Source organism: Stegostoma tigrinum, chromosome 22, assembly GCF_030684315.1.
Source record: "Stegostoma tigrinum isolate sSteTig4 chromosome 22, sSteTig4.hap1, whole genome shotgun sequence".
In the NCBI taxonomy this organism is placed as follows: Eukaryota; Metazoa; Chordata; class Chondrichthyes; order Orectolobiformes; family Stegostomatidae; genus Stegostoma; species Stegostoma tigrinum.
The window spans coordinates 56,126,816-56,151,149 of record NC_081375.1 but is presented as its reverse complement, the minus strand read 5'-3'; the positions used below and the strand labels follow the sequence as shown (position 1 = coordinate 56,151,149).

The 24,334-nt window shown below is 44.9% G+C and overlaps 1 protein-coding gene across 2 annotated transcripts in view; it reads left to right on the top strand.

Annotated features, from left to right (window-relative positions):
- Positions 1-24,334, top strand: part of xylt2 (xylosyltransferase II) — a 264,687-nt gene that overhangs the window by 81,268 nt on the left and 159,085 nt on the right. For both annotated transcript variants that reach the window (XM_048555300.2, XM_048555299.2), the window contains exon 3: positions 19,118-19,293. In XM_048555300.2, the coding sequence (XP_048411257.1) occupies positions 19,118-19,293 (176 nt within the window). The remainder of the gene's footprint in view (positions 1-19,117; positions 19,294-24,334) is intronic.

Below are 24,334 nucleotides of genomic sequence, written 5' to 3'. Positions count from 1 at the left end.
TGTTGACTTGTCCACCCTAATGCCTTTTAGAATACCCAACACTTCCCCTCCTTTTGCTGACTTGACCTAGAGTAATCAAACATCTATCCCTAACCTCAACATCCGTCATGTCCCTCTCCTCAGTGAATACCGACGCAAAGTACTCATTAAGAATCTCACTCATCTTATCTGTCTACTCGCATAATTTCCCTCCTTTGTCCTTGAGTGAGCCACTCCTTTCTCTGTTTACCCTTTTGCTTCTTATGTATGAATAAAATGCCTTGGGATTTTCCTTAACCCTGTTTGCTAAAGATATATCATGACCCCTTTTAGCCCTCTTAATTCCTCATTTCAGTTTGGTCCTACTTTCCTGATATTGTTCCAAAGCTTCATCTGTTTTCAGTCACCTAGACGTTATGTCTCTTCCTTTTTCCTCTTTGCTCGTCTCACAATTTCACCTGTCATCCATTGTTCCCTAATCTTGCCCTTTGTATCCCTCTTTTTAACAGGGATATGTCTGTCCTGCACTCTCATCAACCTCTCTTTAAAAGCCTCCCAGATATCAAATGTGGATTTACTCTCAAACAGCTACTCCCAATTCACATTCCCCAACTCCTGCTGAATTTTGCTATAGTTGGCATTTCCCCAGTTTAGCACGCTTCCTTTAGGACCACTCTTGTCTTCGCCTAAGAGTATTCTAAAACTTATGGAATTGTGATCGCTGTTCCCGAAGTAAATCTCCTATTGAAATTTCAACTACCTGGCCAGGCTCATTCCCCAGTGCTAGGTCCAGTATGGTCCCTTCCTGAACTGGACTATTTACATACCGCTCTAGAAAATGCGCCTGTCTCTTCCTTACAAATTCCGCTCCATCTAAGCCCCTAACACGAACTGAATCACAGTCAATGTTGTGAAAATTAAAATTGCCCATCACCACTACCCTGTTGCTCCTACATCTTTCCATAATCTATCTACATATTTGTGCCTCTATCTCATGCTCGCTGTTGGAAGGCCTATAGTACAGCCCTCACATTGTTACCGCACCCTTCCTATTTCTGAGCTCTGCCCAAATTGCCTCACTGCCCAAGTCCTCCACTGTGTCCTCCTTCAGCACAGCTGTAATATCCTCTTTGACCAGTAATGCAACTCCTCCACCCTTTTTACCTCCATCTCTGTCCCACCTAAAGCATCTATATCTTGGGATGTTTAGTTGCCAGTCTTGCCCTTCCCTCAACCAAGTCTCAGTAACAGCAATAACATCATACTCCCAGATACTAATGCAAGCCCTAAGTTCAGCTGCCTTACCTACTACACACCTTCCATTAAAACAAATGCACCTCAGACCACCTGTCCCTCTGCATTCATCACCTGCTGTCTGCCTACTCTTCCCCGTATTCACAGTGACCACTGCCCAAATATATCAGTTCACTCACCGTCCCAGAGCGCAATTCAACTGCTCCCACTCAGCTCTGCTGCCGAAATGAAAAGGTCACCTTTCCAGCAGTCTCCTTGCGCTCTCTCTCGACTCCCGACTTGTGGGATTGCTATGAATTACGGTACCTAGAGTGGGACAAAAGGGACATTTTTCTCGAACAATGCATTATGGATCTAGTGAGGAAAAGGTGATGTTAATGGTGATAAAGAGGACAGCAGGGAAAAGAGTGAGTAGATCGGTGGAGAGGGAGCCCAGAGAACAAGAGGGAAAGGAAAATGGAAGTTAAACAAGAGGATTGTAGATCGTAAGCCAGCAAAGAGAATCTAAATATGTGATAATGATGCTATGAAAACTTGAAAATTGGACCACTGGAATAGGCCCGGAAATATTGTCATAGGAATAAGATGGTGTGTTGAAGCTGACAATTGGAAGCTCAGTCATTTTTACAGACCTAGTCTGCATTTTGTGTGGAGCAGATTCATTGTGAGCAGCAAGTACAGTGGACTAGACTGAGTGAAGTACAGATAAATTGCTGCTTCACATGGAAGATGTGGCTGGGGACTTGGATGATGAGGAGGGAGGTGGTAAAGGGTGTCGGGACTGTCATTAACCTGATCTCATGTGGCGATTCCCTCGTCCACAAATGACCTCTCAGCTCATAGTACTCAACCTTATGGAGCCCACTTCTACCTCCCCGCCAAAATACACAAACAGGATTGCCTGGCAGATCCTATTTTTCTGCCTGGCCTTTAGTCCAGAATTGGAGAAATTTTTATTAATTCTCCTTCCAATTTCCCTGCTGCTATAACCTTCACCTGGTCCATTACTGACTCTTCCCTTCCCTTCCTTGACATCTCTGTTTCCACTTAAACATAGAACAGTACAGCACAGTACAGGCCCTTCGGCCCATGACATTCTACAAACATTTACCCTAAACCTAAGGTCTATCTAACCTCCACCCCGACCTTATACTGCCATCCATATACCTATCTAATAGCCGCTTAAATGCCCCTGAGGCTGACACCTCTACCCTCTCCAGCAATGCATTCCATGCTCCGATCACTCTTTGAGTAAAGAATCTACCTCTGATGTCTCCTCCACATCTACCTCCACTCACTTTAAGACTATGCCCCCTAGCTATTTGTAATAGCTATCTCCACCCTAGGAGAAAGTCTCTGGCAATCCACTCTATCTGGACCTCTGATCATTTTGTACACATCTGTCAAGTCACCTCTCATCCTTCATTGTTCTAAACAGAAAAGCCCTAGCTCTCTCAACCTTTCCTCATGAGACCTTTCCTCCATTCCAGATAACATCCTGGTAAATCTCCTCTGCACCTTTTCCAACGCGTCCAGATCTTTCCTGTAATGAGGCAACCAGAACTAGACACAACACTCCAGAAGTGGCCAAACCAGGGTTTTGTATAGCTTAGGCATAACTTCACAGCTCTTGAATTCAACCTCTCTATTAATGAAAGCTAACTCGCCATATGCCTTCTTAACAAGTCTATCCACTTGAGTGGCAGCTTTCAGGGAACTGTGGACATGACCCGAAGAACCCTCTGCTCCTCCACACTGCGAAGAATCTTTCTGTTAACCCTATATTCTGCTTTCAAGTTTGTCTTTCCAAAATGAATCACCTCACACCTTTCAGGGTTAAACTCTATCTGCCACTTCTCAGCCCAGCTCTGCATCTTATCAGTGTCCCTTTGTTACATAGAACAGCCCTCCGCAGTATCTACAACTCGACCCAGCTTCGTATAGTCCACAAACTTACTAATCCACCCTTCCACTCCTTCATCCAAGTCATTTACAAAAATCACAAAAAGAAGACGACCCAGAACAGATTCTTGTGGTACATCACTCGTAACTGAACACCATGTTAAATATTTTCCATCCACGACCACCCTTTGCCTTCTAAGGGTCAGCCAATTCTGAATTCAATCTGCCATATTTGCCCCTCACGACAGTTCCCCTACCCAGTAACCTCATCCCACCACCCCCGACCTGTCTGTCCTCCCTGGACTGACCTGTCCCCTCCCTAACTCCCCATCTACATTCATCTTCACTGGCTCTAACCCCGCCTCTTTGACATGCCTGTCTCCTCTCACCCTAACTTCTCCTTTATCCATCTTCTATCTGCCTCCCCCCGTCTCCCTATTTATTTCAGAATCTCCTTCCCCTTCCCCTCCCCTTCCCCCATTTTTGAAGAACGGTCCCAACCCGAAATGTCAAACTTTCCTGCTCCTCTGATGCTGCTTGGCCTGATGTGTTCATCCAGCTTCACACCGTGTTATCTCAGATTCTCCAACATCGGCAGTTCCTACTATCTTGGCCATGTCCGACCTTTTTCCTGAACTTCAGCCCTCTTTCCTTCTCTTTCTACAAACACTGGAAGGAGTTATCACTAGCATCCACATCCAAAGGAGCATAGGCCTCCATTTCTGCAACTTCTAGTAGGATGCTACCACCATACACCCATTCCTTCCCCTTGTCAGCATTCACTCCATTCCCACAAGTGTCCCCCTAACCACCATCCCATACAATTGCAGGAGTTGCAAAATTTGCCCATTTACCTCATCCCTCTTCTCAATCCAAGACCACAGAGACACCTACTAGGTGAAGCAACAATTTACCTTCACTTAGTTTAGTCTAATTTACTATACTCTCTGTTCATAATGTAGGTCTCTGAAGCATTGTGTAGACAAAATGCAGCCTTGTTGCTAAGTTTGCAGATGACACAAAGATGAATGGAAGGGCAGGTGGTGTTGAAGGACTTGGGCAGATTCAGAGAGTGGACAAAAGAAGTCAGAGATGGAATACATTGTGGGAAATGGTGAGGCTATGCACTTTGGTGACAAGAATAGAGGCTTGGACTATTTTCTGAATGAGGAAAGGGTTTGGAAATCTGAAGCACAAAGGTACTTGGGAGTCCTAGTTCAGGACTCTCTTAACGTTAACATTTAGGTTCATCTGGCAATTAGGAAGGCAAATGTTATGTTAACATTCATTTCAAGAGTGCTGCAATTTCAAGAGAGCAGGAACTGTATAAGGCTCCAGTCAAATCGCATTTGGAATATGTTGGTTGGCTCGCCAAGCTGACTGGTTTTCATGCAAATGTTTCGTCTCCCTTCTAGGTGATATTGTCAGTGTTGTGCAGCCTCTGTTGAAGTGCTTTGTTCTGTCCCGCTGTGAGATTATTTGATCCTGTCTGTCATGGTGAGCAGTCTTGTTTCCAGTTTTGTACAGTTTTTTAATGGAAAATTGGACTGATAAACGGCAGATGAAGTTTGATCCGTACAAGTGGACAAAGTCAGAAGCCACACAACACCAGGTTATAATCCAACAGATTTATTTGAAATTATAAGCTTTTAGAGTGCTGCTCCTTCATCAGGTGAAGTGGAAGGAAGTACATAGGCACAGAATTTATATGCAGAGAGATAATAAAACATAGAACATAGAAAAGTAGAGCACAGTACAGGCCCTTCGGCCCACCATGTTGTGCCATGGATTAATCCTAATCCAAAAATAAAATAACCTAACCTACATTCCCCTCAATTCACTGCTGTCCATGTGCATGTCCAGCAGTCGCTTAAATGTCACTAATGACTCCGCTTCCACGACTACCACCGGCAAAGTATTCCATGCGTTCACAACTCTCTGGGTGAAGAACCTCCCTCTGACGTCTCCTCTATACCTTCCTCCTAACACTATGACCCCTTGTGGCAGTTAATCCTGCCCTGGGGAAAAGTCTTTGGCTATCGACTCTATGCATGCCTCTCATTACCTTGTACACCTCGATCAGGTCACCTCTCTTCCTCCTTCTCTCCAGAGAGAAAAGTCCGAGCTCAGTCAACCTCTGCTCGTAAGACAAGCCCTCCAGTCCAGGCAGCATCCTGGTAAACCTCCTTTACACCCTCTCCAAAGCCTCCACATCTTTCCTATAATAGGGAAAGCAGAACTGGACACTATATTCCAAGTGTGGTCTCACCAGGGTTTATAATGGCAAGATAATTCCAGGTAATTGAGAATGACAAGAGGTAATTCTCAATAGAATAAGTGGAGTATTGACAGGCTGAAAAACAAGCCTATGCAGGTGATCAAAAGTGTTCAATAGTGTGAGTAAAGTGTCAACAGTTGAATAACAAGTGAAGGGATGACTTATGATCTGATTAATAATTACAAAAAATAAAAAAAAAGGATGGTGGTAGAGACTAACTAAGTGACTGGAATAACATGATGGGTACAAGAATTACATGATGTGCATCTAACCAAAGTAACAAATAATCCAAAACGATACAAACTAATTAAGGTAGAGAGATAATAAGTTATCAAGGTGATGATGTCAATACAGGACAATGAGGAAGATTTTACACAGAACTGTATGGTGGGGTTATATGTAGCACAACATGAACCCAAGATCAGAGCTGAGGCTGTCTGCATGGATACAGAACGTGACTATCAGTTTCTGCTCGATGACTGTATTATTGTGAATCTCAAAGGCCACCTTGGAGGATGTGATACACAACAACACAGAATTGCCTAGCAGACACTGATAGACAAGTTCCATGCCCACATGGATGGTCTCAACTGTGATCTTGGGTTCATGCTGCGCTAATGTAACCCCACCCATCTGGTAAGCTAGGTTTGTTTTGACGTTAAGGCAACCAGCTTGAATATCAGCCAATTAATTTGAAGCAGCTGGAGATACCAAAATCCTTAAATTTAAATCTGGCATATTGACAATCTTGGACCGCTCCTATAATAAAAAAATTGACAGTTTACCAAGGGTACATGAGAAGAGAGCTTTTGAAAATTAGTGTGTGAGTGATCTGCCATTAGAAGAGTAAAACTCTGGCTCTCACAGAAATCTTTAATCTGGCTGATTAAACACCTTCTGAAAGGTACCATGGCACATTTAGCTAATATTTCTGTCACAAGAATTCGATTAAGAAGGAATTCCTGACAAGAATAGTGGAAAAGGCACAGAACATTCCGGAAGACACATTCTGACTGTAGAGAGATAGTAGGAACTCCCGATGCTGGAGAATCTGAGATAACACGGTCTGAAGCTGGATGAACACAGCAGGCCAAGCAGCATCAGACCCTTCTTCATTCTGACTGTAGTTTTGAGAGTTGAAGTTTTAATTTATTTTTCATGTTACTGTGGTTTATATAAGTGCGACTTGTATTTTTTGGAACAGCATGCTATTTGAATTTTGTTCTGTTCAGAAATTTTTAGTAATTAAGGGGAATTATTCAGTTTGTCAGCAGGTCAGTTAATTTGTTCACAGTTAGAGTTAGAGATGGTGACTTCTGACTTTATCCACCCCTGTCCAACACAGGCCTCATCATACAGTTGTGAGGTTATGTGTTTTCGGAGGCCAATTGCGAGAGGAAAATATGCTGAATGGCCAGAACCTTGGGAACATTGATATACAGAGGGATTGGAACATGATGAACATGAAGCAAAATTAAACTAATCCCTTCCGCCTGCCCTTCGTCCAGATCCCTCCATTCCTTGCACATTCATGTGCTTATAGAACATAGAACAATACAGCTCAGAACAGGCCCTTCGGCCCTCAATGTTGTGCCGCCCTGTGAACTAATCTAAGCCCATTCTCCTACACTATCCCATCATCATCCATATGCTTATCCGAGGACTGTTTAAATGTCCCTAATGTGGCTGAGTTAACTACATTGGCAGGCCTTTACCACTGTCTGAGTAAAGAACCTGCCTCTGACATCTGTTTTAAATCTATCACCCCTCAATTTTCAGCTATGCCCCCTCGTACAAGCCGGCGCCATCATCCTAGGAAAAAGACTGTCACTGTCCACCCTATCTGAGCCTCTGATCATCTTGTATGTCTCTGTTAAATCACCTCTTAGCCTTCTTCTCTCCAATGAGAACAGACCTAAGTCCCTCAGCCTTTCCTCATAAGACCTTCGCTCCAGACCAGTCAACATCCTGGTAAACCTCCTCTGCAACTTTTCCAATGCTTCCACATCCTTCCTATAATGGGGTGACTAGAACTGTACACAATATTCCAAGTGAGGCCGCATTAGTGTTTTGTACAGATGTAGCATGACATCATGGCTCCGAAACTCAAACCCTCTACCAATAAAACCTAACACACCATAAGCCTTTTTAACAGCACTATCAACCTGGGTGGCAACTTTCAGGGAACTATATACATGGACACCATGACCTCTCTGCACATCCACACTACCAAGAATCTTTCCATTGACCCAGTATTCTGCTTTCCTATTATTCTTCCCAAAGTGAATCATTTCACTCATTTATCTGCATTGAACCCATTTTCCACCCTTCAGCCCAATTCTGCACTTTATCCATTTCTCCCTGCAACCTGCAACATTCTTGTACACCGTCCACCACTCCACCGACTTTAGTGTCATCTGCAAACTTACTAACCCATCCAACAATGCCTGCGTCCAAGTCATTGATAAAAATGACAAACAGAATTGGTCCCAAAACAGATCCTTGAGGCGCACCACTAGTAACCGGACTCCAGGCTGAATATTTTCCATCAACTACCACTCGTTGCCTTCTTACAGAAAGCCAGTTTCTAATCTACACTGCTAAATCTCCCTCAATCCCATGCCTCTGCATTTTCTCCAATAGCCTACCTTATCAAAGGCTTTACTGAAGTCCATGTACACCACGTCAACTGCCCTACCCTCATTCGCATGCTTGGTCACCTTGCCAAAAAACTCAATGAGGTTTGTGAGCCATGACCTGCCCTGGACGAATCCATGTTGACTATCTCCAATCAAATTGTTACTTGCTAGATGATTATAAATCCTATCTCTTATAATCCTTTCCAAAACTTTTCCTACAACAGATGTAAGGCTCACTGATCTATAATTACCTGAGTCATCTCTACTGCCCTTCTTGAATAAGGGCACAACATTTGCAATCCTCCAGTCCTCTGGTACTAAACCTGTAGACAATGAGGACTCAAAGATCAAGGCCAAAGGCTCCGCCATCTCCTCCCTAACTTCCCAGAGAATCCTTGGAAAAATCCCATCCAGCCCAGGGGATTTATCTACCTTCACACCTTCCAGAATTGATAACACCTCCTCCTTACTAACCTCAATCCTTTCAATTCTAATAGCCTGTAACTCAGTCCTCTCCTCTACAATATTTTCCTTTTCCTGAGTGAAAGGTCATCCAAAGCTTATTTAAAAGCTCCTTAGCTGCCCTTATTGTATCTGCCTCCACAACCACCCCAGCAGTGCATTCCAGACACCTGCCACTCTCTGTGTTTAAAAAAATACTTGCTCCTGTTTTCTCGTTTGAACCCCTCCATCCTTCTGGGTAAGAAATTCCTAATGGTCGCTCCTCATAATTTTATATACTTAGATTAGGTCACCTCTCAGCCGCTTTTGCTCGAGTGAAAACAATCAAAGTTTATCCGACTTGTCCTTATGGCTAATATGCTTTCATCCAGATAACATCCCGGTAAACCTCTTCTGCCTCCTCTCCAAAGCCCCCACATCCTTCCTACAGTGCAGTGATGAGAACTAACTCCGAATGTAACCTGATCAAAATTTTATGTAGTTGCGGCTAGACTTGGCAACTTTTAAATTCAATGTCCCAACCAATGAAGGGAACCCGTATGCCTTCTCTATGACTTTAGCTACTGTGTTGCCACTTTCAGGGAACTATAGACTTAGACCGCAAGATCCATACAAGTAGATAGGGTGGTAAAGAAAGCATGTAGCATGCTTGCCTTTCTTCGTCGGGACATTGAGTACAAGAGTCAGGATGTCATGTTGCAGCATTACAAGACTTTGGTTAGGCAGCAGTTAGAGTATTGCATTCATTTACAGGAAGGATGTGAAGACTTTGAAGAAGGGGTAGAAGAGGTTTGCCAGAATACTGAGATAACAAAGTGTGGAGCTGGATGAACACAGCAGGCCAAGCAGCATCAGAGGAACAGGAAGGCTGACGTTTTGAGCCTGGACCCTTTATCAGAAATGGGGGAGGGGAAGGGGGTTCTGAAATAAATAGGGAGAGAGCGGGGAGGCAGATAGAAAATGGATAGAGGAGAAGGCCAGCTCAAAGATGTGGGGATGGAACCAGTAAAGGTGAGTGTGGGTGGGGAGGTAGGGAGGAGATAAGTCAGTCCGGGGAGGTCCAGCAGGTCAAGGGGGCGGGATGAGGTTAGTAGATAGGAGATGGGGGTGGGTCTTGAGGTGGGATGAGTGGATAGGTGGGAGGAAGGACAGGTTAAGGAGGCGGAGACAAGCTGGGTTGGTTTTGGGATGCAGTAGGTGGAAGGGAGATTTTGAAGCTTGTGAAGTCCATATCGATACCATTGGGCCGCAGGTTTCCCAAGCGGAATATGAGTTGCTGTTCCCACAACACTCGGGTACCACCGTTGTGGCACTGCAGGACGTCCAGGATGGACATGTCGTTTGAGGAGTGGGAGGGGATTGGTTGAGAATGCCCTCGACTGTGTCTCCTGCATTTCCCGCAACTAGTCCCCGACACCTCCTCCCCGCAATAACATCCAAAACAGAATTGCCCTCGTCCTCACGTATCACCCCACCAACCTCCGGATCCAAAGCATTATCCTCCGACACTTCTGCCATCTGAAATCCGACTCCACCACCAAAGACATTTTTCCCTCCCCACCCCTATCTGCTTTCCGGGGGGACCACTTTCTCCGCGACTCCTTGTCCGCTCCACACTCCCCTCCAGCCTGATCACACCTGGCACTTTTCCCTGCAACCGTCGGAAGTGCTACACCTGCCCCTACACCTTCCCCCTCAACCCCATCCCAGGCCCCAAGAAGACTTTCCATATCAAGCAGATGTTGACCTGGACATCTGCTAACAGAACATAGAACAGTACAGCACAGTACAGGCCCTTCGGCCCACAATGTTGTGCTGAACTTCTACCTTAAACCTAAGGTCTAACTAACAGCCACCGCTGCCTTATACTATCATCCATGTGCCTTTCTCATAGCCGCTTAAATGCCCTAATGAGGCCGACTCCACCACCCTCTCCAGCAAAGCATTCCACACCCATACCATCCTCTGAGAAAAGAACTTACCTCTGATGTCTCCCTGATCTCTACTTTCTTTCATTTTAAAACTACGTCCCCTCGTAAAAGCTACCTCCACCCGGGGAAAATGTCTCTGGCTGTCCATTCTGTCCATACCTCTGATCATTTTGTAAACCTCTATCAAGTCACCTCTCATCCTTCATCATGCTAAAGTGAAAAGCCCTCGCTCTCTCAACCTATACTTGTAAGACCTTCCCTCCATTCCAGGCTCCATCTTGTTAAGTCTCCTCTACACCTTTTCTAATGCTTCCACATCTTTCCTGTAATGAGGTGACCAGTACTGCACACAATAGTCCAGATGTGGCCAAACCAGGCTTTTGTATATCTGGAGCATAACTTCACGGCTTTTGAATTCCATCCCTCTATTAACGAAAGCTAACACACTGTACGCCTTCTTAACAAATCTACCCATCTGCGTGGTGGCTTTCAGGGAACTGTGAACATGAACCCCAAGAACCCTCTACTCCTCCACACTGCCAAGTATCTTTCCGTTAACCCTATATACTGCTTTCAAGTTTGTCCTTCCAAAATGAATAACTTCATACTTTTCAGGGTTAAACTCCATCTGCCGCTTCTCAGCCCAGCTCTGCATTTTTATCAATATCCCTTTGTAACTTAGAACAGCCCTCCAAACTGTCCACAATGTGACCCACCTTTGTATCATCTATGAACTTGTTAATCCATCCTTCCACTCCTTCATCTAAATCATTAACAAAAATCACAAATAGAAGCGGACCCAGAACAGATCCTTGTGGTACACTACTCAGAACTGAGCACCATGTTGAATATTTTCTGTCTTCTACCACCCTTTGTCTAAGGGTCAGTAATTCTGAATCCAATCTGCCATATTTGTCCCTATCCCATGCCTCCTTACTTTCTGCATGAGCCTACCATGGGCAACCTTATCAGATGCCTTACTTAAATCCATGTATACCACACCCACTGCTCTACCTTCATCTCCATGTTTGGTTACCTCTTCAAAGAATTCAGTAAGGTTTGTGAAGCATGATCTACCCCTCACAAATCCATGCTCACTACCATGAATCAAACTGTGCCTTTCCAAGTGATCATAAATCCTATCTGTTAGAGCCCTTTTCAATAATTTGCCCACCACTGATGTAAGACTAACTGGCCTATAATATCCAGGGTTATCCCTACTCCCTTTTGGAACAATGGAATAATGTTTGCATCTTTCCAGTCTTCCAGCACTGTACATGTGGACGGTGAGGATGAAAAAAATCATCGCCAAAGACCCTGCGGTCTCGCCCCACGCTTCCCATAGAATCCTTGGATAAATCCGATCAGGCCTGGGGGACTTACCTGTCTTAAACTCCCTCAGAATTCCTAGCGCATCTTCTTTACTAACAGCGACCTCCTTTAGCCTACCTGCCTGTTTCACAATGTCCTCCTCTACAGCGAGGTCCTGTCAGTTCTAACTCTTTAGGCTCTATGCACAAATTCCTTTTTACAATTCTTGATCGGCCCTACCCTTTTTCTGGTCATTCACTTGTTCTGCACATACGTGTAAAAAGCCTTGGAATTTTCCTTGATCCTATCCACCAAGGTTTTCTCGTGCCCCGCTATAGCTCTCCTAAACCCTTTCTTCAGCTCCTTTGTGGCTAACTTGTATCCCTCTAGAGCCTTTTCTGTTCCTCTTTTCCTAAACCTTACATGAGACTTCTTCTTCCTGTTAACCAGTTGATCGACCTCTCTTCAGAACCATGGCTCCCTCACTTGACTGCATCTTCTCTGCCTGCTAGGGACAAACATATTGAGCACATGCAGTATGCGTTCCTTAAACGATCTCCACATTTCTGTGGTGCCCTTCCCTGACAGCATCTGTTCCCAATTTATACTGCCCAGTTCTTGCCTAACTGAATTGTAATCACTCTTCCCCCAATTGTAAACTTTACCCTGCCCTCTGTACCTATCCTTATCCATGACTTTCGTGAAAGAAACAGAGCTATGATCGCTACCGCCAAAATGCTCTCCTACTAACATGCCTAACACTTGGCCCGGTTCGTTGCCAAGCACCAAATCCAAAGTGGCCTCCCCTTGTGTTGGTCTATCTACGTACTGTATCAGGAATCCTTCCTGAGCGCACTGGACAAAATCTGCTCCATCTAAACTATTACAACTAAAATGTTTCCAATCGATACTTGGAAAGTTGAAGTCACCCATGACTACAACCCTGTGACTTCTGCACCTTTCCAGTATCTGCCTCCCAATCCGCTCCTCTACTTCTCTGCAACTATTCTGGGGTCTGGAAAAAAACCCGAACAAAGTGACTGCTCCTTTCTTGTTCTGGACCTCATCCCAAACTGAGTCTGCAGACCTGCCATTCCCGAACTGCCTTTCTGTAGCTGCTATTTTCTCCCTGACTAGCAATGCCAATCCCCTACCTCCTTTTCCACCCTCCGTATTTGTTTTAAAGCATCTAAATCCTGGAATTTCCAAAAACCATTTGTCTCCCTGAGTTATCCAAGTTTCTGTAATGGCCACAACATCGTAGTTCCAAGTATCGACTCATGCTCTAAGTTCATCCGCTTTATATCTAATACTTCTAGCATTGAACCATCTCAGTGTCCGCAGTTACGCTCTATCGACCACATTTCTTTTTAAGCCACCTCATTCCCTGTTGTATCTGTTGGAAGGTTGAATACCTCATCCTCTTGAATTATAAGTCCGGTTTCCCACCCCCTGTCAAACTAGTTTAAACCATCCTGTACAGCTCTAGCAAACCTCCCTCCCAGGATATTTGTGCCCTTCTGGCTCAGGTGCAACCCATCCTCGCTGTACAGGCACCCCCTTCCCCAGAATGTGCTCCAATTATCAACATAATGGAAGCCCCCCCTGCTACGCCAGCCCTGTAGCCACATGTTTAGCTGCACTCTCTCCCGTTTTCTTACCTTGTTATCACGTGGCATTGGTAATAATTCCTAGATAACCACCCTGTTCGTCTTGGACCTCAGCTTTCAACCTCACTCCCTGTACTCGTTTTTCAATTCTCAGTCCTTTTTCCACCTATATGGATTGGTACCGATGTGTACCATGACTGCTGGTTGTTCACCCTCCCCCTTAAGGTTCTTGAAGACACGATCTGAGACATCATGGACCCTGGCACCTGGGAGGCGACATACCATCCTTTCATCTTGTTCGTGTCCACAGAACCACTTGTCTGTGCCTCTTACTGTTGAATCCCCCACTACAATTGCTCTCCTGTTCTCCCCCCTTCCCTTCTTTGCCACAGGGCCAGGCTCAGTGTCAGAGACCTGTCCGCTATGGCCTTCGCCTGGTAAGTTGACTCGCAACATTATCCAAAATGGCATACTTATTATTGAGGGGAATGGCCACAGGGGATCCCTGCACTCTCTGCCTATCCCCTTTTCTCTTCCTGACAGTCACCCAGCTACCTTCCTGTACCTTGAGTGTGACCACCTCCCTGCAACTCCTCTCTATCACCCCCTCAGCCTCCTGAATGATCCAGAATTCATCCAGCTCCAACTCCAGTTCTGTTACATGGCTTTTGAGGAGCTGCAGTTGGGTGCACTTCTCGCAGCTGAAGTCAGAAGGGACACCCACAGTGATGCTTACCTCCCACATCCTGCAAGAGGGGCATGCAACTGCCCTAGCTTCCATTCCCTTGACTCTAGATTTCCAGAAGACGACTAAAAAAAAAGCCTTACCTTACCGAACCTTCGCACAGTCTTTTATGTAGAGGAGGCGACGGGTGGGAAACACTACACGTGTAGTGTTTCGGATTTAGCCAATGCCCAAATTTATCTGTTTCTTCCTGGCTCGCGTTCCCTCCACACACCCGCTGCTGAAAACAAGAGGGCTGCTTGCTGCACGAGATAAGTTTTTATACAGGGAGAAACAAAAACTGCCTTACCTTCCAATTGGCCCTCTGGCTTGCACTGCTGCCGCTGAAAACAAGAGGCAATGAGGTGTACTGTATCCAATGCTCCCGTTGTGGCCTCCTCTACATCAGGGAAACCAAATGAAGGCTTAGGGACCGCTTTGCAGAACACCTATGCTCGGTTCACCCTAAAGAACAAGTCGCGAACCATTTCAACTCCCCCTCCTAGAATACTGCCTGGATTACAGGATATGAGGAAAAATAGGCTTGTTTTATCTGGAGCAGCAGAGGCTGAAGGGAGACTTGACAGAAGATGATAAAAGAATGAGTTGCATTGATAGAGTTGACAATCAGAATCTTTTTCCCAGAATTGAAATGTCTAATACCAGGGGCATGCATTTAAGCTGAGAGGGGAGAACTTCAAAGTAGATGTGAGGGGCAAGTTCTTTTACGCAGTGTCTGGAATGTGCTGCCAGGGATGGTGGTGGAGGAAGATACAATACGGGTGTTGAAGGGACTTTTAGATAAGCACATGAATATGCAAGGTATAGAGGGATATGGACCAAGAGCAGGCAGAAGGGATTAGTTTAATTTGACCTAATGTTTGGCGCCATATCGTGAGTTGAAGGGACCATTCCTGTGCTGTACTGTTCTATGTACCAATTCGTCTGTGTGTCAGTGTTCCTCAGGGTCTCGCCATTTGCGACATACATTCCTCTTACAATTGACCTCCTAAAATGCATTACCTCAGACTTCTATGGATTAAACTCCAACTGCTGTTTTTCTGTCCCATTTTCCAGCTGATCAATCTCCTGTTCCATCCTTTGATATCCTTTCTCACTATCCACAGCTCCACCAATTGGCAGCAGATACATCACCAATTCCAAGCTTATCTTGCACACCTTTCCTACATTTTAGTTTTATTGCTGGCCCTTCACTGTCACTGGGTGAATATGCTGCAACCTCCCTAACAGCATTGTGTGTGTGGATACATCACATGGACTGCTTCAGTTAAAGAGGCGACCATTTTCTCAAGGGCAATTAAGTATAGACAACAAATGCAATGCCCACCTCTGATTGAAATAATTTTTAAATTTTCCTCATTGCCTGACACATAGCAGGCTGGTACAAAAGGCAAATTCACATGGTATTGGGGTGAGTTGGCAAGATGGATACAGAGCTGGTAGCCATAGGAGACAGAGGGTAACGGTGGAAGGATGCTTTTCAGAATGGAATGTTGTGACTAGAGATGTTCCACAGGGATGAGTGCTGGAACTTCTGCTGTTCATGGCCTACATAGAAGATTTGGAGGAAAATGTGGCTGGTCTAATGAGTAAGTTTGCAGACAATACAAAGATTGGTTGAGCTGTGGAGAGTGAGCAGGTTTGTCAGAGGATTCAACAGGATATAGATCAGTTGGAAGCATGGGTGGAAAACTGGAAAATGGTGTTTAATCTGGACAAATGTGAGATGATGCATTTCGGAAAGTCAAGTACAGGTGGAAATTATAGAGTGAATGGCAGAATTGTTAGGAGTATTGACGTGCAGAGCGATCTGGGTACACAGGTCCACAGATTATTAAAGGTGGCAGCGTAGCTAGATAAGGTAGTAAAAAAGGCCTTCATTAGAATGGGCGTTGATATAAGGATAAGCAAGTTAGGCTGCACTTTATAGAACTTTAGTTAGGCCACACTTGTAATATTCCATACAATTCTGGTCACCACACTACCAGAAGGATGTGGATGCTTTGGAGAGTTTACAGAAAAGGTTTACCAGGATGTTGCCTGGTATGGGGGATTTTAGTGATGAAGAAAGTTTGGATTGACTGGGGAGAGAGATAATGGGAACTGCAGATGCTGGAGAATCCAAGATTACAAAGTGTGAAACTGGATGAACACAGCAGGTCAAGCAACATCTCAGGAGCACAAAAGCTGATGTTTCGGGCCTAGACCCTTCTTCAGAGAGTGGGACGGGGAGAGGGTTCTGAAATAAATAGGGAGAGAGGAGGAGGCGGACCGAAGATGGATAGAGGAGAAGGTAGGTGGAGAGGAGAGTATAGGTGTGGAGGTGGGGAGGGGATAGGTCAGTCCAGGGATGACAGGGCAGGTCAAGGAGGTGGGATGAGGTTGGTAGGTGGGAAATGGAGGTGCGGCTTGAGGTGGGACGAGGGGATAGATGAGAGGAAGAACAGGTTAGGGAAGCGGGAACGAGCTGGGCTGGTTTTGTGATGCAGTGGGGGGAGGGGACGAGCTGGACTGGTTTTGGCATGCGGTGGGGGAGGAGGAGATTTTGAAGCTTGTGAAGTCCACATTGATACCATTGGGCTACAGGGTTCCCAAGTGGAATATGAGTTGCTGTTCCTGTAACCTTCGGGTGGCATCATTGTGGCACTGCAGGAGGCCCATGATGGACATGTCGTCTAAGGAATGGGAGGGGGAGTTAAAATGGTTCATGACTGGGAGGTGCAGTTGTTTATCGCGAACCGAGCATAGGAGTTCTGCAAAGTGGTCCCCAGCCTCTGCTTGGTTTCCCCAACGTAGCGGAAACCACACCAGGTACAGTGGATACAGTATACTACGTTGGCAGATGTACAGGTGAACCTCTGCTTAATATGAAAGTCATCTTGGGGCCTGGGATGGGGTTGAGGGGGGAGGTGTGGGAGCAAGTGTAGCACTTCCTGCGGTTGTAGGGGAAGGTGGTGGGGTTGGAGGGCAGTGTGGAGCAGACAAGGGAGTCATGGATGTAGATGGTAGAAGTATCGGAGGATGATGCGTTGTATCCGGAGGTTGGTGGGGTGGTATGTGAGGACAAGGGGGATTTCCCGCAACACATCCCTCACCCCGCCCCCGCAATAACCGCCCTAAGAGAATCCCCCTCGTCCTCACATACCACCCCACCAACCTCCGGATACAACGCATCATCCTCCGACACTTCCGCCATCTACAATCCGACCCCACCACCCAAGACATTTATCCATCCCCACCCTTGTCTGCCTTCCGGAGAGAACACTCTCTCCATGACTCCCTTGTCCGCTCCACACTGCCCTCCAACCCCATCACACCCGACACCTTCCCTGCAACCGCAGGAAGTGCTACACTTGCCCCCTCACTTCCTCCCTCACCCCCATCCCAGGCCCCAAGATGACTTTCCATATTAAGCAGATGTTCACCTGCACATCTGCCAATGTAGTATACTGTATCCACTGTACCCGGTGTGGCTTCCTCTACATTGGGGAAACCAAGCGGAGGCTTGGGGACCGCTTTGCAGAACACCTCTGCTGAGTTCGCAATAAACAACTGCACCTCCCAGTTGCGAACTATTTTCACTCCCCCTCCCATTCCTTAGACGACATGTCCATCATGGGCCTCCTGCAGTGCCACAATGATGCCACCCGAAGGTGGCAGGAACAGCAACCCAAGGAAACCTAAACAGATAAATAGAAAGCGGGACATAACACCACCGCTTCATCGGAGGCTCACTGATGATGTTACCTAAAATGGTGACGAAGCGTCTGAAAACTAACCTTCCAGCTCAGCGAGCAAACTCACATCCAGAAACTCAACCTGAGCTACAAATCTTCTCAAAACTCGCTGGGTTTGTTTTCACTGGAATGCAGATGGTTGAGGGGCGACCTAATACAAATTTATAAGATTGTGAATGGCATGGGTAGAGTGGAAAGTATGAGGCTTTCTCGCAGGGGTCAGTTACTCGGGGATACAGGTTCAAGGTGCAATGAGGTGGGTGGGTGGGTGGGAGTTTAAAAGAGATGTACGAGGCAAGATTTTCACACAAAGTGTGGTAAATGCCAGGAATGTGCTGCCAGAGGAGGCAATGGAAGCAGGAACAATAGCTCCTGGATGAATACATGAATAGGAAGGGAATAGAAGGATACAAATCCTGTGATTTTTAGTATGTAAGGGCAAAATGTGTTGGTGCAGGCTTGGATGGCCAAATGGCCTGTTCCCGTGCTGTGTTGTTCTTTGTTTATTTTTTAGTATCTCTCCAGTTGCCTTGATTGTTACCATTGTAATCAATGGTCACCATGCTTTCAGGCATACTTTCCAGCTCTCAACTCGCTGCATTAAACTTAATTTTTCTCATCCTCCAAACGAATATTTTGCCAATTGGCTTGAATCCTCTGTGACCTTCCATAGAAATATTTTTTGCTGTTAGCTGCATGAAAATCCCTTATAATTTTGAATGCTTTTATCGAATCTCCCCTTACCTTTCTGTGCTCTAAGAACATTTCCAGCTTCTGCAATTTCTCCATGTAACTGAAACTTTTCATTCCTTTCTTTCCCCATTACTGCAGTAAATTCCTTGCCAGCTTAGCCAAGGCACTCACTGAAATGTAGTGTCCAGAACTGGGGACTGTACCTCATCTGAGACCTAATTAGTGTTTTATAAAGATTTTTAATAATTTCCTTGCTTTTACACTCAGTGATCATTGTTGATTCAACCTCGTCGTGTCTTTACCCCTACACTTCCCAATGGAGCATGCACATCAGTAAATCTTTGTCAGACTCAAATGAGACCTTCCAGAGATCTGCCTGTCACTTCAGTCTTTCACCTGATGAGGTGTTTGAGCAATGTAGCCAATTGCGTGAAGAGTGCTGGTTTCTTTACTGATGTCGTCATAATGTACAAAAGAGTGAGAATGGGAGAAATAAATTGAAAGGAATCTGTGAAGAATTTCTTTAGATCTGAGTCCACCTGTCATTATTATACTAACTTAAGTGTTTTTTTGTAGGAAAACCCAACAGCAACATCCAGTGGGACGACAGCAACGTAGATGTGGCATCAATCCAGACCCCTGTAAGAATTGTATATGTGCTTGTCGTTCATGGTAGAGCCATCAGGCAGCTCAAGCGACTGATCAAAGCCATCTATCACCAAAATCATTTTTATTACATCCATGTGGACAAGGTTGGTGCTCCTGTATTCCTGATAGACAAAACTGCCCTGGTCACTGGTTGTTTTTATACTGAAAAACTCATCCACGTATTGCATATTTTGGGCTAAAAGTTAAATGATATTGACGTGATTTTAAACATGGACACAAATTAGAAAGGACAAACAAGAAGCAAGGTGAAATTGGAGAAAAGGGCTATCAGCCCATAAATAATATATGGAACTTGGAAAGGGGTTACAACAGGTTCATTAAAATGATGACAGACTAGGCTGCATATCGCTGAATTTACATGGTTAATCTGATAGCAGTGTTTAAAATACTAAATGAATTGGGGAAAAAAACTCCAGAATCTCGTGGCACACAAATTTAAAATTAGCACCAGAGAGTTCAGGAATGAAATAAGGGAGCATTTTCTCACACGGTAGTGATAATCTAGAATTCTCCTTGAAAAAGCTGGGCATGCTGAGATTAGATGAAATTTTGAAGGTTGCATTCTTTAAACCTTTGTTGGGTAGAAATATCAAGTAATGTGAAGAAATGGCAGACAAGTGGAATTAAAATCACAATTAGCCATGATCTCACTGAATGATGTTATAACCTGGAGAAACAGAATAACCTGCTTCTGTAGTTGCACTGTAAAGTAGCATTCAAGAGATCATATTGAAATGGGGAGTACAAGATAACAAAGTGTGAAGCTGGATAAACATAGCAGGCCAAGCAGCATCTTAGGAGCACAAAAGGTGACGTTTCGGGCCTAGACCCTTCATCAGAGAGGACCGAAACATCAGCTTTTGTGCTCCTAAGATGCTGCTTGGCCTGCTGTGTTCATCCAGCTTCACACTTTGTTATCTTGGATTCTCCAGCATCTGCAGTTCCCATTATCTTTGAAATGGGGAGTAATTGGGTTTCTAGAGAGTGTAAAACTAGAGAAATATGATGACAAAGTGTGGAGCTGGATGAACACAGCAGGCCAAGCAGCATTTCAGGAACATAAAAGCTGACGTTTTGGGCCTAGACCCTTGAGGAAAACGTAACCGGATTGCTGGTTCACTCAAATATTTCTCCAATTGACAGAGCCCTGTATTTCTTCTAGGACATGCCAAGCATGGTTTTTCTCAGAAATATGGAGCATAGCATCCATCAGGGAACTCTGTCAAAACTTAGGAATGTAGGAAACATGGGAGTGGAAGACTTAAGAGCAGGAGGAGGCAATTGTGTCTTTCAAACCTGGTCCACAATTCCACAAGCTCTTCAGATGCTGTCAGGTATCTTGGAAAGATACCAGCTAAAGAAAATGACATCTAATGAAGGCGTAAGAATGTTACCAAAAGAAGCTGATTACAGCTGTGAGCAAGCAGTCTTAGTGTGGAGATAGTATTGTCGCTTAATTGAGGTTTAGGTAATTGTAAAGATATTGCTGGAATAAAGGGAATAGTGTAAATTTGAAGCTTCTTGAAATGTTTTTAATGAAGTCTTTCTCAGCTTTTAAGGCTAGTATAATCTAGTTTATTAATTTCCTTAAACAAAAAAAAACAACTTCCACAGCTACCTGGACTATAGATGTTCACACCCCATTTCCTGTAAAGACTCCATTCCATTCTCCCAGTGTATCTCTCTCTCGCTGTTCTGATGATGCGACCTTCTATGGGGGGGGCCTTAGAAATATCTGTTTTCCCTAACTGAGAATTCTCCACAGCTGTTGTTGACAGGGCCCTGAGCCTTGTCCCACCCAATTCCCACAATTTGGCCATCACACCTTATTTTCCTTCTGTCAACACCAGAAGGGCTGGTATTCACTTTCCAACCCACCAGCTTCCAAATCCAAAGGATCATAAGCTGCCATTTCTATCACCTCCTCCAGTTTGCTATCACGAGATAAATATTCTGCTTCCCTGTTTGTCAGCCTTCTGTTGAGACAGTTCCTCTGGAACATCCTGGTCCACTATTTCTCCACTCCTAGGACGTCCCCACACCCTCATAGCACCTTCCCATGCAATCACAGAATGTGTAACATTTGCCTGTTTAACTCCTTCCTCCTTGCTATCCAAAGACCTGGACACACCTTACAGGTGAAGCAGCGATTTACCTGCACTTCACTCAACCTAGTCTACTGTATTCAGAGTTTACAATGTTGGTCACCTTTTTCCTGGGGAGGTGAAATGTGATTGAGCTTTGTGGAACATATGTGTTCTGCCTGCAAAACAGACATGGAGTTTCCAATTGCCTGCCAGTCCTGGCCAATGTCTCTGTCATGGGCTTGCTGCAGCGCTCCAGTAAAGTTCAGCGCAAGCTGGAAGGATGGCATCTCAGTTTCTGGTTGGAGACCCTGCAACCTTCATGATGGAATATTGAGTTCAACAATTTTAAGATTTGAGCCCCTCCTTCCATGTCCTTGTCCTACTACACACAAGATGTGGTTATCACATGGGCTACTTTCATCACACCTGGCCCGTTTTCACCGTCAGCAGTTCTTCATTCTTCCCAGCCATTGTGGGCAGCATGATGCCTCAGTTGTTAGCACTGCTGTTTCACAGTGTCAGTTATCCAGGTTCAATTCCAGCCTTGGGTAAAGTTTGCACATTCTCTCCCGGTCTGCAATGGTTTCCACTGGGTGCGCTGGTTTCCTCTCACAGTCCAAAGATGTGAAGATTAGGTGGATTGGCCATGCTTAATTGCCCCATAATGTCCAGCAAAGTGCAGGTTAGGCAGATTAGCTATCGTAAATGTAGGGTTATGAGAATAGGGTAGGGTGCTTGGCCTGGTTGGGGTATTCTCCGGAGAGATCTGTGTAGATTTGATGGGCCAAATGGCCTTTTTCTGCATTGTACGGATTCTGTGATTCTATGAATCCTTTGTTTGGACTACTGCTAATCGGTCTCTCCCTGGGCTCCTCCTTGACCCAATCCCCCAACCTCCACCCTGAGTTCAGTGTGTGCACCAATGTTCTCCTCGCTACAATTAGTGCTGAAGGAGGGTCAATGGATGCTGTGAGACCTGCTGAGTTTCTCAGCTATTTCTGTTTTTCTTTGTTTAATAAACCTTTTACTCTTAGTGTTAGGTGTACACAGTGGCTGTTACTTAGCAATGTATTTTAGTAATTGATCTCCACAAGTTAAAAAACAAATCGGTTAGGATTGAACAAATTCAGTTTCAGTCTGAGATCTGTCTGTTTAGTTGTATCTTTAGTTTTATTTGTAACAGTTGTTTTCATTTCTAAAATCTTATCCACTATTGATGGTAAACTGACTCATCTGATTATTAGGAATTTATTTATACTCTTTATTGCATGTACCACTCTTGAAACCTTTGGAAGCTCCCCAGTAGCTAGGGAATATTAGAAAATTGTATAAAGCCCTACCATAATCTCCATTTTCACTTGCCATTTTCCTAGGGTGCAACCAGCCGGACAAGTGCCTTATCCACTCTAGGTGTATGCCACCTTCTCAGAACGCCCTGCCAATCATTTTCACCACGTTGGTCACCTTTACCATTACTGCTCTACCAATACTTTGTCATTATTCTGTTCCTCAGTAAAAACAAAGGCAACATAACCATTTAGCATTGTAGATTGCCTGCATCTCGAAGCATATATCAACTTTTTGACCCCAAGGGGCCATATCCTGCTGCTTAGCATCAAATAATTATTTAGATGCCAGTAAGAGATTTTTGGATTCCCTTTAATGTTAACAACCATTCTGTTCTCTTATTCTTCCTTTGCCAGTCTCACTTCCCTCTTCATGCCAGATGGTGGAATTTAAATTCAGTAAATGTCTGGAATTATGAAACCATTGTCAATGTCGGGAAAACTCAACAGGCTTATTAATGTGACTCCAGACCGACAACAATTTGGTTGACACTCATCTGCCCCCTGAATTGGACTAGCAAGCCATTCAATTGCTTCAGTCACTATGAAGTCTCGTAAAAAGGAGAATCGGATTGACCATGTAGGCAAGGCACCAACAAGGCATCAGAAACAACAATGGCAAAAACAGCCCTGTGAACCCTGTAAAGCCCTCCTTGCTGATATCTGGGTCCTAGTGACAAAATTGGGGAAGCTGTCTCATAGAATAGTCAAGCAACAACTGACATTGTCGTACTCACGGAATCATACTTTACAGTCAATGCCCCAAATACCACCATCACCATCCCTGGGTATGTTCCACCAACAGGACAGACCCAAGAGCCAAAGAGTCATATAGCATGGAAACAAGCCTTTGGACCAAATAGTCTGTGCCAACCACATTTCCCAAACTGTACCAGTCCCGCCTACCTGATTTGGTGGCACAGTGGTATATAGTCGGGAGGGAGTTTCCTTGGGAGTCCTCAACATTGACTGTGGACACCATGAGGCTTTATGACACCAGGTCAAATGTGGGCAAGGAAATCTCTTGCTGATTACCATGAAACATCCTCCCTTGGCTGATGACTCTGTGCTCCTGTAAGTTGAACCACACTTGGAGAAAGTTCTGAGGGTTTCAAGGGTGCAAAATGTATTCTGGGTGGGGAATTTTAATATCCACCATGAAGAAAGGCTCATTGCTAGCGCTACTGATCAAGCTGGTCTGGCCCTAAAAGACATTGCTGCTAGACTGGGTCAGTGGCTAGTGGTGAGGGATAAATTAGACTTGATCTCATCCTTAGCCTCACCAATCTGCTGGCCACAGATGCATCAGTATTGGGAAGAGTGACCATCGTACAGCCCTTGTGGAGACAAAGTCTAACCTTCATAATACCGTATCACCATGCTAGATTGGACTTCAAACAGATCTAGAAACTCATGCTGGGCATCCATGTGGTGCTGAGGACTGTCCGCACCAGAATTTTATTCCAACACAATCTGCAAACTCATGGCTTGACGTATCCCCTACCCAACCATCAAACCAAGGGATCAAGCCTGGTTCAATGAAAACGGCAGAAGGGCATGCCAGGAGCAGCATCAGAGTGACCTGTAAATGAGATCAATCTACCAGACAGGACTACATGTATGCTATACAGCATAAGCAGCAAGTGATGGATAGAGTTAAGCAATCCCACAAGCAAAGGATCAGTACTAAA